This window comes from Furipterus horrens, unplaced genomic scaffold (assembly GCF_987537825.1).
Source record: "Furipterus horrens unplaced genomic scaffold, mFurHor1.1.pri manual_scaffold_11, whole genome shotgun sequence".
Lineage (NCBI taxonomy): Eukaryota > Metazoa > Chordata > Mammalia > Chiroptera > Furipteridae > Furipterus > Furipterus horrens.
In genome coordinates this window covers 9,963,666-9,977,454 of record NW_028327181.1, presented here as the reverse complement: position 1 = coordinate 9,977,454, position 13,789 = coordinate 9,963,666, and the positions used below count along the sequence as shown (strand labels likewise).

Here is a 13,789-nt window from a genome sequence, read left to right as displayed (position 1 = left end):
TCACTAAAAAAGTCCAAGGGGGAGAAAAATATGGTTTCCAAGGCACCTGGGTAAGAATCCTAGGCTTGCCTGTCAAAGCCGCCTTCCTGGGACTGCAGCTCGTGAGGGTACAGCAAAGTCGCAGGGTTTGGGAAACTATCACATGGACAGCAGACTGCTGTCCTCCTTCCATGGATCCTTCCTGTTTTGAAGTTCTGTTTTCCAACCTTCCTGTTGATTCTGTAAACTCTCAGGTTGAATTCCAATACATTCTTCTTCTGCTTAAGCTGAGTGAGTTTCTGCTGTCTGCAACCAGAAACCCTTACTGGTAAGGGTTTCAATGAATGTTAGTTGAATGACTGGAAGAGTGGGAGACCCTTCGCATAGCTGACAGGATCACCCTGAAGTCAAGATGCTGGACCCTGCTCTCTTGTTGAATATTACACATGCTTTTGACATTTTTCAGGGAGGATCCATCCCGAAGGTCTGTCTCTCCTACTTGGGGAGAGACACCACCTTTTCGTTTACTCCTCTGCTCTTCCAGTCCCAGGCCTGGTCATCCTCCAACAGAATAAAACCAAGTGAAAACCGCAGGACTAACGCTGAAGATCCGGTTTCCCTGTAGACGCTCCATACTCTCCAGACGGAGACAGCAAAGTTGCTAGCTCCTGGGAAGCACCCACTGGGAAATCAGAGGACACCCAACAAGGAGGACGGATAGAGGACAATTTGTTGTCACTATGGGCAATGGATTTTGTACTCAGAGGTGCCTGGCAGGGAACATCAGAACTTCGGGACCCGGAGCGCTGTGCTTTCAAGGTGGAGACGTCTAGCTCCGATGGGCAAAGGTTAGCAGTCCTGGGGAAGAACAGGCTGGGGTGGCTGCAGAGGCCGTGACATGCGTATGCGGCCACCCTGAGTCAGACAAAGCAGCAGGTGAGGCACCCGGCCTCGCCCTGTTTGTTAGCAGGTTCTGCAGCTTGGCAGCCCGGAGCTGAGACCCAGAAAGCACCTACCTGCAGAGACAGCCAGGCCTCTGAAGAACAAATGAGCCCTGACATGACCTTGGGCCAACTGTGGGTCAGCCAGCTGTTCTGTCAACTGAGTAAGAGACAGATAAAAGTATGTGCTAGGTAGCAAATGCCAGCATTTAGTATGCTCCAGATAAAACTCAACAACCACTTTTTGCTTTGACCTGGAAAACCTGGCTGGTTAAGACAGAGCCAACTAACTATCTAGGCATGACAAGGAACTTACCCTCCCTGAGTTATACATATTTTTCAAGAAAAACAGGAATAAAAGTAGCTAATTCTCACCATCACGTTGTTGTGAGGCTCACACGAGATAAATAACATCCAGAATCCAGCTTGCATGGTTGTGAGCTGTACTCCCTTCTCCTCCTAACACAGGGCACCTACTTGCCTCCAGCTGTTATGAGGACTGATCTGGCTCCTTTATACAATGACAGGTTACAGCCGCCCCTAAATTCACCTTTCCCAGATAAGGTGGGAGCCCTCATGACTAAATACTACAAAGCAAGCATCCCAAAGTTATCTACGTAGGGCTCTGTTCGCCCTTCAGGTTCACAGTTATTTGAGGGCCTACTGGAGGCAAGGCGCTGTGCTGGATGCTCCAGGAGAGGATAAAGAAACATCAGGCCTCGGGCTAGTCTGCGTCAGGGTCTACGGTTTGCCTGGGAAGATGAGATGTGAGCCAGGGCAACCATGACAAAGCAGGGCCAGGGTGGCTCCAGGAGGAAGGGAGGCTGGAGGGTTCCAAAGGGGAAGTGAAACCTGATCAGGAGCTGGAACGAGGAGGAAGGCTGAGGTACATGCAGGAGGCAGGGAGAGGCCTCCGGGCGGAAGAGCCGGAGAAAAGACCCAGACGTGGGAAACGGGGACAGTGTGCTCCATCTTTAGTTCTGCTGAAGCGAAGGAGGTGAGGAGGAAACGCCAGCAAAGAGGGCGGATGGCTGAGGTGCAGCCCGACCGTGGCAGCCCCATGGGCTGGAGGCTTCCCCTTACTTGACAATCGCATGTCAATCCAGAACCTGCAAGGGGTGTCCCACTATCAAGTCGAGCTTCAGGAAGATCAATCCAAACCCTGTGGTGGGTGACTGGGCCGGGGGAGGTGATGGCCAAAGCCAGGGTGTGAGACAATGAAGGCCTGAAACAGGGCAGTGGCCAGAGGACGAAGAGAAAACATGCTGAGCCTTTATGGAGCGGGGTCACCAAGATCACAGCAGTGAGGGCCTTGACTGCCCCTGCCCATGTTCCCTGGGTTTCCAGGCCCCTTCTGGAGTACCTGGCATTCACTCTTATTAATCGAGCCTAAGGGAGCCAAACCACCAGGCTGGGACTCTGTTTCTCAATGCACGTCCCGCAAGCTGGCTTCCTGGCCTGCGACCTGGCTAAGAGGCCCCACGGATAACTAGTGTTCACACTGCTCTGAAGGCCCCCCTGCCCCATCAGCCCTCACTGGGGTTCAGCAGGGGCCTGGAGAGCTGTGAGAACGGAGAAAAGAGGGGACAGAGGCAGCCTACACCTTGCTTATGCGTTGGAATGGAATAATGCACTCTGCTGTTTCCAGTTTTATAATTCCAAGAAGCAACAAAGCAAAAAAACAGCCGATGTCAGGGAGCTGATAAGTAGAAGCCCCACAGAAATTTAAACAAGCTTTAAAATAAGTAAATCTGTTATTAATCTGAAGAACTTTCAGATCCACGTTCTCTTGCATTTTATTCTTCCAGTTTCCACCTCCTGGCCAAATGACCCTGAGGGCCTTAGGTTTCAGGCATGAGAATGTCTTTGGCTGCCCAAACCCACTCCCTGTGCTTTCCCAGGGACAAGCTACAGCTTTCAATAGCTTCTCTCTGTCCTTGTTATCTGGTCACTCACTGTGACTGCAGTAACAAGAGCCGGTGGGACTCCTGGTAGCTTCCAAGAGGATCCTACTAGCAAGTCTAATGGGCACAGCCCCCAAAGGACAGGAGTTTATTTCTATATGAACCTTTAAGAAATAGTGACTGAAATGAAAGCCAGGCTTAAATTCCATTTTTCATCAGTTTCGTGTAGCAGAGAGGAATGACTACTTTGGACAAGAAAAGAAGGGGGCAAGCTTGGGGGGGCAGGGTTAATATGCTACCTATTTGGTGCCCACCACAAGTGGGACAGACTCTACACAGACTCTTTCCTAGTCAAAAGGAACAGCCTGTATTTATCTCCTAGGGTACATTTTAGACACTCCTTTCTGGGAGGGGCTGGCTCCTAAGCCCTTCAAAACTTTTCAGATCAGAATATAGATGTCCTTTCTCCAGTGTTCTCGAGATGAAATCATGATCAAACAGCGAAGAAACAGCAAGGGCAGCGGCAGTGTTTCTGAAGTAGAAAAGCAGGCCAGCAGAGGTGACAGTGTTTACAGAGAGAGGAGCCCTGCGAAGATCAAGCCCTGGTCTGCGCATGTCCCTGCTCAGACGCTGCGGGGGAACATCCCGGAGTGGCCTGGAGTGCGGCCCTTTCAACCGGCAGAACCACCCCATTATCTGGGCCCCGTGGAAGGCAGCCTGGCTGGAGGGAAAGGGAGAGTCAGCTGTTCTTACCCCTGACAATTACTTTGGGCTAAACCAGGGGATTGGCGTCTTCTCTTGAAGAACACCAGCTCACCTTAACTTCAGGTCACTATCCCCTGAGGATCTGTCAGAGGAAACCCGCTTCTCAAATAGATGTGGGGGGGGTGAGAGTCACAAGTGTCCCCTGAGAGCCCGGGGAGACGTGCATACTTCCTGCGCGGGACTGAGGACGGGGGTGCTCACCTGACTGTGGAGTCGCTGCAGCTCTTCTAGGCTTTGCCTCAATTTACCCCTCTCTCCCTCCATGAGTTCCCTTAGGGCTCTCGAATCCTCACTGGTCTGCCTTATCTGTTCTTCTAAGGAGTCATCGTCAATTCTCCGGGAGCTCTGACAGCAGGAGAGCGAGCCAGCCGGAGAGCCGGAGAGAGCGGAGGGGAGCGGAGAGGTGGGTATGACAGAGACGGAGAGGAGCGGGGCGGCGGGCGGGAGCGGGGACGGTTCGTTCCGGGCGCGCAGAGCAGCAGGAGGCCGGACAGACAGCAGGAAGGAGAGAAAGGAAGGGTTAGAGGAGAGGAGGTCTTGCTCAATTTCAATCTGCAGACAGCAGCTGGACGTTTACTTTGTTTGTTTCAAGCAGGGAAGGGAAATTGTGTGGTGTGAACCGAACACCTCCCTGACAGCCCCCACATTGCAACACATTCCACAGATGGACAGGGCATGTTCAGATAAGGACAATCACCCTTCCACCTTCCTTCACCTAGTCTGGGTAGAGACAAAACGGGGAAAAGAGCCTGAGAGCAGGCATGTGAGTGGTGAGGCTGGCAGAAAGCTGTCATGAAGCCAGAAACGCCAGTCTGCCAGGAGCCCCGGGTAACCTTCCTCTCCTCCACGAGGAGCCACATCTGGAATTCTAAAAGGCCCCTGTTGACCTTCTCAGCTATCCGTGCTCACTTGCATACTTGCATCAGAAGCTTCAGATCTGTTAAGTGTGCCTGTTCGCAGCCAACCCCCCCAACGAGGACCAATGGGCCTGGATCCAAAGTTCTGTATTTAAAGCTCCCAAGGAAAGCCCTCGAAACCTGAGACGGCCATGGCCTGCACATACCACAAGGAGAAAGGACTCTATTTGTATCTTGGTGTCTGCAGGGAGATGCCTCCTGTTCCCTGGCACTCAGCCCCTCGATGCTCTCAAATAATATGGGCACAGAAGAAATCCTTGCAGGTTTATAAAGGTTCCAGACCCAGGGTTAGCCTCCCTCTCTGTGCCTGGTTTCAAGCTCCCACTCGCCAGGTCCTCTGGGGTAAGGAGCTTCGCAGCCTGGCCTCTTACCGTGGGCTCCACGCCATCCACGACGCTCTGTATCAGCCTCTTGAGCTCGCTGAGGGCAGTGCGCAAGCTGCCGGCTGGTACGTCCTTGGCAGATGAGGTTTCCGAAGACTCGTCCATTGAGGAGTCCGTGGAGACGGCCGAGTCAGCACTGTCATTTCCTCGGAGGTGCGAGCAGAGATAGCGGACCTGGCAGTAGGCTTCCCAGAGCTGCAGTCTCAGCTGCCCACAGAGAATGATTCTTGATTAGGGAGGGACTCTGGGAGATACTGTCACCTGGTCATCTATTTCCCAGACTATGAACCCAAGTTTCTAGGAGAAAGATTTTTTTTTTTAAACCACCTGTTCCAAGAAATTCTGATCATTGAATGGCCCTGGGACATCCATGTAGACTCCCAATTCTTATTTTCCCTGCCCTCTAGTCCCTCCCATTTGGCCAAACAAAGCACTTCTTTATATAGTCATCTACTTTGGTAGAGTCAGTGCACGATCAGGGAAATGAGCGGTTTTCAGTATGAAAAAAAGCCAAGTGGATGGATCACGAATGACCTAGAACCCTGTCAGTGTAAGTTATGAGGCTAATGATTAGTTAACAAGCATTTCCTAAGAGGCACTGGGGGGAAAGTGAGCCAGGGATATGCTTCGGTCATGACGGCGCTGGCCAGCAGGCCGAGGGTGTGCCCAGGCTAAAGCTGAAGCAGGAGGCACGGGATGACAGGGGCCTGGCTCGATCCCGAGACCATCTCACGTGCCAGAGAGGCCAGCACCTGCTCTCTTTCTTGCTCCAGCTCCTCGGCTTCCATGCTCTGCTCGATCTCAGACAGGAGGGATGTGCTGGTGGCTGCAGAGCTCTGCAGGCTCCTCTCCTCAGTGAGCTCTTCCACCTTCACCTGCAGCTGTCGGCAGGAGAGCCGCGCCTCCTGGAGCTCCAGCTGGCTTTGATGCAGCTTGCAAAGAGACAGCAAAGGGCAGTGAGGCTTGTCAAAACCAAGACAAACAAGGAACACTACCCCAGAAACTGACTGTGCTTCTAGATCCCACCCCAATTTACAGGAAAATACAGAGGGAGAAACACGCTAGATTACACTAGAGGGATACAGTATGCAAAATTGAGATTTAGGAATTTCTACAGGACACACAGCTCAGTTTCTTCAACAGATACATTTTAAGGAAAGCAAAAAGATAAGGGGGAACCTACAAATTAGAATAGGTTTAAGAGACAACAACCAACTGCAATGTCTAGGCCTACTTTATTTTTTCTCATGCTATTTTAATTTTTTGTTGCCCAGGAATTAATTTATTTATTATGTGTTAGTTTCAGGTATACAGCTTAGTAGTTAAACAATCTTATACTTTACAAAGTACTCCACTCAATATTTCCAGTACCCCAAATGGCACCACACACAGTTATTACAATGTTATTGACCATATTTGCCCTGGCTGGTTTAGCTCAGTGGATTGAGCGTCGGCCTGCGAGCTAAGTGTCGCTGGTTCGATCTTCCAGTCAGGGTACATCAGAGAAGGAAAACTCTGACTCCAAAAAACCTCCGCTGCCTTGCGGCATACCTCTTCAGGGGAAAGGCTAAGGGAGTAAACCCCGACAGAAAATCCGGAGCCGGAGTCCCTAAGGCGGTTTGACGTTATAGTCAACACCGGCAACTCCTGCGGCGCACCTGAACCCAAGCTGTATTGACTCCGTCTTTCCCTTGGATCCTTCAGCTGCGAAGAGAGGGGGGTTCTGCTGCATGGGCAACAGCAGACCCTCCATATTACCCTGCCCAGGCTCTGTAGCTTCAGCGTCATCGCAAGATGTCGATTCAACACGGGAGGAGACAGATACTACCATGTCACTCCCGAGTCGGACTGCACAGCCATTCTCGGCGGTGCAGATAGACTCTTAAGAAGCTACACCATCGTCTCTCGAGACGGACGGCTGCCGACGACGACGATTGACCATATATATTTTTATATATACACATTTTTTCTTTTTCAACCTTTTTTGTGGTTCAATTAGTTGTTCCAGTTTTTCCGCCATTGCTCTCCCCTGCCCTACCCACCCCCACTCCCAGAGTCAATCCCCACCCTGTTTTCTGTGTCCGCGGGTCCTTTTATGCTTTTTTCTTGACTAGGTCCTTTCCTTTCTTACCCCTCTTCTCCCCCTCCACCCACCCTTCTGGTTGCTGTCAGTTTGTTCCCTATTTCCATGTCTCTGGTTCTGTTTTGCTCATTTGTTTCTTTTGTTCATTAGGTTCCACTTATAGGTGAGATCATATGGTATTTGTCTTTCACCGCCTGGCTTATTGCACTTAGCATGATACTCTCCAGTTCCATCCATGCTGTCTCAAAAGGTAGGAGTTCCTTCTGTCTTTCTGCTGCACAGTACTCCATTGTGTGAATGTACCAGTTGTTTGATCCACTCATCTACAGATGGGCACTTAGGCTGTTCCCAGCACTTGGCTATTGTAAACAGCGCTGCTTTGAACATGCGGGTACATAGGTTCTTTCGAATTGGGGTTTCAGGATTCTGTGGGTATAATCCCAGCAGTGGGATCACGGGTTCATAACGCAGTTCCATGTTTAGTTTTTTGAGGAAATTCCATACTGTGTTCCACAGTGGCTGCACCAGTCTGCATTCCCACCAACCATGCAGTGCGGTTCCCTTTTCTCCGCATCCTCGCCAGCACTTGTTGTTTGTTGATGATGGCTGTTCTGACAGGTGTAACGTGGTATCTCATTGTGGTTTTAATTTGCCTCTCTCTGGCGGCTAGTGATGATGAGCATCCTTTCATATGCCTGTGGGCCCTCTGTATGTCCTCCTTGGAGAAGTGTCTGTTCGGGTCCTTTGCCCATTTTTTAATTGGATTATCTTCCTGGTGTTGAGTTGTATGAATTCTTTATATATTTTGGAGATCAAACCCTTGTCCAAGGTATCACTAGCAAATATGTTTTCCCATATGGCTGGTTCCCTTTTCATTTCGCTGAGTTTTTTTTTTTAACAAAAATTTTTAAATTTATTTTTTAAGCATATTTTATTATGTTGTTACAGTTGTCCCAATTTCTTTTCCTTTTGCTCCCCTCTGCCCAGTACCCCTCTTCACTCCAGCAATCCCACCCCCCTTAGTTCATGTCCATGGGTCGTGCATATAAGTTCTTTGGCTTCACCCTTTTCTATATTATTCTTAACATCCCCCTGTCTATTTTGTACCAACCAATTATGCTTCTTAATCCCTGCACCATTTCCCCATTTCTCCCTCTTCCCCCTCCCAGCCGATAAGCCTCCAAATGATCCCCATACCTATGATTCTGTTCATATTCTGGTTTGCTTAGTTGGATTTCGTTTTTATTTTTTAGATTCAGTTGTTGATAAGTTTGTTGTCATCTTAATGTTCATAGTTTTGATCTTCTTTTTCTTAAATAAGTCCCTTTAACATTTCATATAACAATGGCTTGGTGATGATGAACTCCTTTGGCTTTACCTTGTCTGGGAAGCACTTTATCTGCTTAAAGTTGTCCCAGAGGTTCCTAAGCCTCTCATCACTATTTTCAATTCTTGTTTCCTCATTCTGCACTGGCTGACTGTTTTTTTCTTCCTTATATTCCAAATCATTGATTTGAACCCTGGTTTCCTTCCCTTCACCATTGGTTTTGTGTGGATTTTCCTTCGTTTCACTCAGCATAGCCTTCACTTCTTCCCTTACCCGTCTGTTGTACTTAAGCATACGTGTCAAGCCTGTGAGCATCTTTATCACCAGTGTTTTGAACTCTACATCTGTTAAGTTGGCTATCTCCTCGTCGCTTAGTTCTCCCACTGGAACCTTGATCCGTTCCCTCTTTTGGGCCATACTTCTCTGTCTCATCTTGACAGGATCCCTTGTTTATTTGACTCTGTGTCTTAGGTAGAGCTGTTGCACCTGTTACGTTGTAAGGGGCAGAGCCTTAGGTATTCATCACTATGGGGCAACTTGTTTCACCATGTGGCGCTGTATGTGGCGGAGGAGTGTGAGAGGGAACAATGCCATTTGCTCAGCACCTGTCCCTTTTCCAGGCATTTCTCTCGCTTCCCATACGGGACTGGAGCCCCTCTAGAAGTTGCCCTGGTTGTTGTTCTCAGAGTGGGTGGGTCTGCGGATGTTCTAGGACCATGGGGGCCCTTTAAACAAGTGGACTCTACCAAGGGACCGGCAGTTTCTTCCTTCGCCCCAACCCCCACTGGTTTTCACAGTCAGAAGCAATGAGGCTTTATTTTCTCCGGTGCTGGAATCATGAGCTGCGGGGCCTGATCTGTTCTGGTGCTCGGAGGGCTTCCCAGGTGTCCCTCCCTTTTTAAAATATATGACTGCACTTTCCACCGGCCTACCGCTGCCTCTGCCGCCGCCACACCACGTCTTCTCTGCCCGGCTCCATCCCTCCTACCTGTCTGGGTGAGTATTTTTTCTTTATATCTTTGTTGGACTTCCCATGCAGCTCGATTTTCTGGAACTTCTGGTTGTCTCTAGTTTTGAGGTAGTTGTATTCCTTCTTAGTTGTGGAGGGAGACGCAGCATGTCTCTCTAGGCTTCCATCTTGGCCGGTGCTGAGGTTTTCTTTAGTCATGCAGAAGCTTTTTAATTTGATGTAGTCCCATTTCTTTCCTTTATATCCCTTTCCCTAGGAGATATTATCGGTGAAAATATTGCTGCGTGAAATACCTGAAATTTTACGGCGTGTTTTCCTCTAGGACTTCTATAGTGTCATGGCTTACATTTAAATCTTTTATCCATCTTGAGTTTATTTTGGTGTATGGTATAAGTTTGTGATCTAGTTTTACTTTTTTGCATGTACCTGTCCAGATCTCCAAATACCATTTACTGCAGAGGCAATTTTTGCTCCATTTTATACTCCTGTCCCCTCTGTCAAATATTAATTGACCATAGAAACTTGGGTTTATTTCTGGGCTCTCTATTCTGTTCTATTGATCTATATGTCTGTTCTTATGCCAGTACTAGACTTTAAATTATAGTTGCCTTGTACTATAGTTTGACATCAGGTATTGTGATCCCTCCTACTTTGTCCTTCTTTCTCAAAATTGCTGAGGCTATTTGGGGTCGTTTATGGTTCCCTATAAATTTTTGAAATATATGTTCTAGGTCTGTGAAATATGTCATTGGCATTTTAATAGGGATTGCACTGAATCTACAGATTGCTTTGGGTAGTATGGGCATTTTAATAATGTTAATTCTTCTAATCCACGAACACGGTATATGCTTCCATTTATTTGTGTCTTCCTTAATTTCTTTCTTCAGTGTTCTGTAGTTTTCTGAGTACGCACAGGCCTTTTACCTTCTTGGTTAAGTTTATTCCTAGGTACTTTATTTTTCTTGTATCTACAGTAAATGAGACCCCCCCCTTATTTCTGTTTCTGATATTTCATTGTTGGTGTATAAAAATGCCTTCAATTTCTGAATATTGACTTTGTATCCTGCTGTTTTGCCAAATTCACTAAGTCAAGTAATTTTTTGGTGGGGCTTATAGGGTTTTCTATACTATACACTATCGTGTCAGCTGCAAACAATGACAGTTGACTATACTTTTATGCTTGACTTACTTCCTCATGACTATTTTGTAACTACCAACTTTTTAAAATTATTTTTTATTGATTATGCTATTACAGTTGTCCCGACCTCTCTCCCTTTGACCCCCTCTGCCCAGCACCTTCCCCCTCAGACCATCCTCACACCATTGATCATGTTAATAGGCCATGCATGTAAGTTCTTTGCATACTCCATTTCCTATACTGTACTTTATATCCCCATGGCCGTTCGGGAGGATCAACTGTGCAAGGTCAAGTGGTGCTCTGATGTGGTCTATAGCTGTCCACTGGGTATGCAGGCTCTGGGGTTTCCCTGGAGGTGCAGGCCAAGGTCAGCATGCACCTGTGTTCTGCCTGGGATCACCCTGCACAAGCTACAAAGCAGTCTGAGATGGCTGCGACTTGTGCTGGAGATTCCCAGGTGCAGCCAAGCTGTAAATCTAGGCTGGCTGCTGCTAGTGCCAGGCCTGGGGCCACTTAGCAAGAGGTATGGGGGCTGGGAGCTCACTGAGGCTGGCTGTTGCTTATTTGATAGCATTTAGGAAGTTGTGAAGCATGAGCCAAGACCAGCCATTATCATTTAAAGGTATTTGTTATTAACAGATGAAATTATAAAAATTCTTGGATTTACTTTAAAACAATACAAGAGAAGAGCAAATGGATGTAATGAGGACTGGTTAGGGAATCGATGGTTTGTAGAGCCAGGCAGTGGGGTACATCGGGCATGTACCCCCATATTTCTGAGTTTGCCTGAAATTCTCCATAATAAAAAATTAAACACTCGCACATACAGGTAAGATGTCATTACACTTTCACCAAAAAGGCTAAAATAAATAAATAAGAACAAAATAATAATATCAAGTGTCGACGAAAACATGGAGCAACTGGGACTCTCGCTGCTGCTGGGGGTGGCAGATGTACAGCCATCTTGGAAAACTATTTGGCAGTTTCTAATGAGTGAAATACAGCCCGCTCCTATGATCCTGCAGTTCCACTCTTAAGGTACAGACATAACACAAATAACCACATATGTGAACAAAAGACAAATAGGATGTTCACAGCAGCATTGTTCCTAAGAGCCACAAATGGGAAACAATGTAACACCAGCAGGAATAGAATGGACATACTGCCATGCTGGGTTACTACACTGCAGGAAACCAAGAACACACAGTTACTGTACGCCACAACACAGAGGAATTTCGTAAGACATTATGCTGAGCAAAAGCCAGGCACAAAACAATATATATATGATTCCATTTATAAAAAGTGCCCAAACTTTACTGAGCTATAAGAGATGGAAGTCGACGTTTATTTTTGAGGCAGTGGCAGGGTACTGCCTGGGAGGGGGCTGATAAGGGGCTCAGTGTTGAACTGGGTGGTGGTTACACAGGCACATGTATTTGTAAAAATGTTAAGATTGTTTAGAAAAGAGACAGGGGTGGGATTTGGAATAACATCTGCGTAGTAATACCAAGAGTTCCCAAACCCATGGGAAAAACAGTCTCTACCTTCTGTGTCATACCGCACGGTTTACGGACAAAGCTCTAGTCCTGGGAGGGGCCTTTCTCAGCTCTGGGGCTCAGAGAAGGGCAGCAACACAGCAATGCAGGTGTCTTTCCCTCTCTCTTGCTGCTACTTCGCCCTTCTCTGTGTTCTCTGTGGCCTCTTCCCTGTGGAGTCCAAACAGAATACCGCTACCTGGTGACGGATCTATTGCTCAATGTACGGATCGACTCCACCATGACTGCTACGTGCCACACCCTTACTAGAGCACTCCATCACCACACTTGCTTCTAACCTAAGACCGTACCTGCAGCACCTGAATCCACTTGCTAACTGCTACGCACGTGCCCACGTTATACCCGCACAGGACAATGTTCCCTTCTCTTTTATTTGTAGACTGCCCCTCGCATCCTCCTGAAAGATGATTTTTTCCCCTAGGGGTGGGGAGGAAGAACTTCTTGGGATTTAAATTTAACTAACTTATCCTCTTATAAAATAGCTCTTCATGGGTCACCTCTGTTCATTAAAAATAGAGCAGCTACTTTACTGTTTTTCCCCAGATTGTTGGCCAGGTGGGCTTGTGGCTCCGACAGAGGTGCAGAGACCGAGGGGTGGCAGGCAGCAGCTCAGAGCTCTAGTTCTCAAGAACGGAGCAAGCTGCCCTGCAGAGCCTTCAGCCAAGTCTGTAGGTGCCCTGAGAGCCTCACCTCTGCTGGTCAGTATCGGAGAACAGCTGGCTAATGGCACCAGTGGTCTGGATGTGCCTTAACTAAGAAGAGCTTGGAACCTGGCTGCTTAGCGAATAAAAAAGGAATTGGCAAGCTTGCTCTGCATGGTTCCCATGGATCAGCAATACCCACTGGTCCAGTGGGAACTCCTCCAGCTCCAGTTTTAAGGAAACTCAAGAAAAAGAAATTAGGGTTTAAAAAAAAAGACATTCCTAGGAAGCATTTGGCATGATTACAAATGGCATACTAAACTGGCAAAGTGCTTCACAATTATTTTCTAGGCAACTCTTCATACATCTCAGCAGGAGAAGTTCAGCACAGACAAGTACGAATTCTTCTACACTGGACAAAATTAGTTCAATTACTCATGCACACCCGAAGATTCTTAATTAATTATAACAGCAAGAGAACAAAAGACCAGGACAGGTCTGCCCTCTCTGGCCAATAACTGATCCACACACGCTTATGTAGGAAAACCAAACCAGAGAAGTGTCTATTAAATAGAAGAACCCTATGAAATAAGAAATATCATCCTTTATATAACAAAGATGACACTAAGTGTATTTATATGTATGAACAAGGACAACAACAAATGACTTGTGTTTGTACAAGTTCAGGTTCACAATATTCATGCCCCTAATGTTGGCAGAAGTGGGGCACTCTCCTCATTTTATTCTGAGGGGACTGAAATGGTGTAATATTAAGTGATTTGCTTAGCGAGGTCTGGATTCCAAGTTACCTGCTTTCGGAGTCGCACTACAGTGGGGCCTGTGCTCTCTGCTGAGGAAATCCGCCCACTCACTGGGATGGGGCCCCTGAACACACGTGTACAATGCCCAGTTGGGTATGAAGTAGGGCAGTTAAGTAGTTCTTAAAGGGACAATAGCCTTTACTAGGTATTAAGGGTTTAGCAAAATGCTTGATTTTAAAAATTTACTGGGCCCATGATCAATAATTTTTATCCCTACTCAGATCCGGAAAAAAATCAAAGTTGGATTTGATCAGTGGTTTAAAAATCTGTGTTTCACAGCAGAATGCCAATGACACAGTGAACCAGGTCAAAGTGGGGCCACTCTGGTTGTGGTAGGCTTGTTACCCTGCCTGCTCAGCCCTCC

The 13,789-nt window shown here is 47.5% G+C and overlaps 1 protein-coding gene across 3 annotated transcripts in view; it reads right to left on the bottom strand.

Annotated features, from left to right (window-relative positions):
- Window positions 1-13,789, bottom strand: part of BICDL1 (BICD family like cargo adaptor 1) — a 76,594-nt gene that overhangs the window by 9,616 nt on the left and 53,189 nt on the right. For 2 of the 3 annotated variants that reach the window (XR_016513950.1, XM_090290891.1), the window contains exons 5-7: window positions 5,642-5,821; window positions 4,878-5,096; window positions 3,791-3,934 (exon numbers count right to left, since the gene is read on the bottom strand). Coding sequence is in view for 2 of the 3 variants with exons in the window: in XM_090290891.1 (XP_090147017.1) it covers window positions 3,791-3,934; window positions 4,878-5,096; window positions 5,642-5,821 (543 nt within the window). In the remaining variant the exon portion in view is untranslated. The remainder of the gene's footprint in view (window positions 1-3,790; window positions 3,935-4,877; window positions 5,097-5,641; window positions 5,822-13,789) is intronic. The other variant, XM_090290892.1, reaches the window with a different exon arrangement.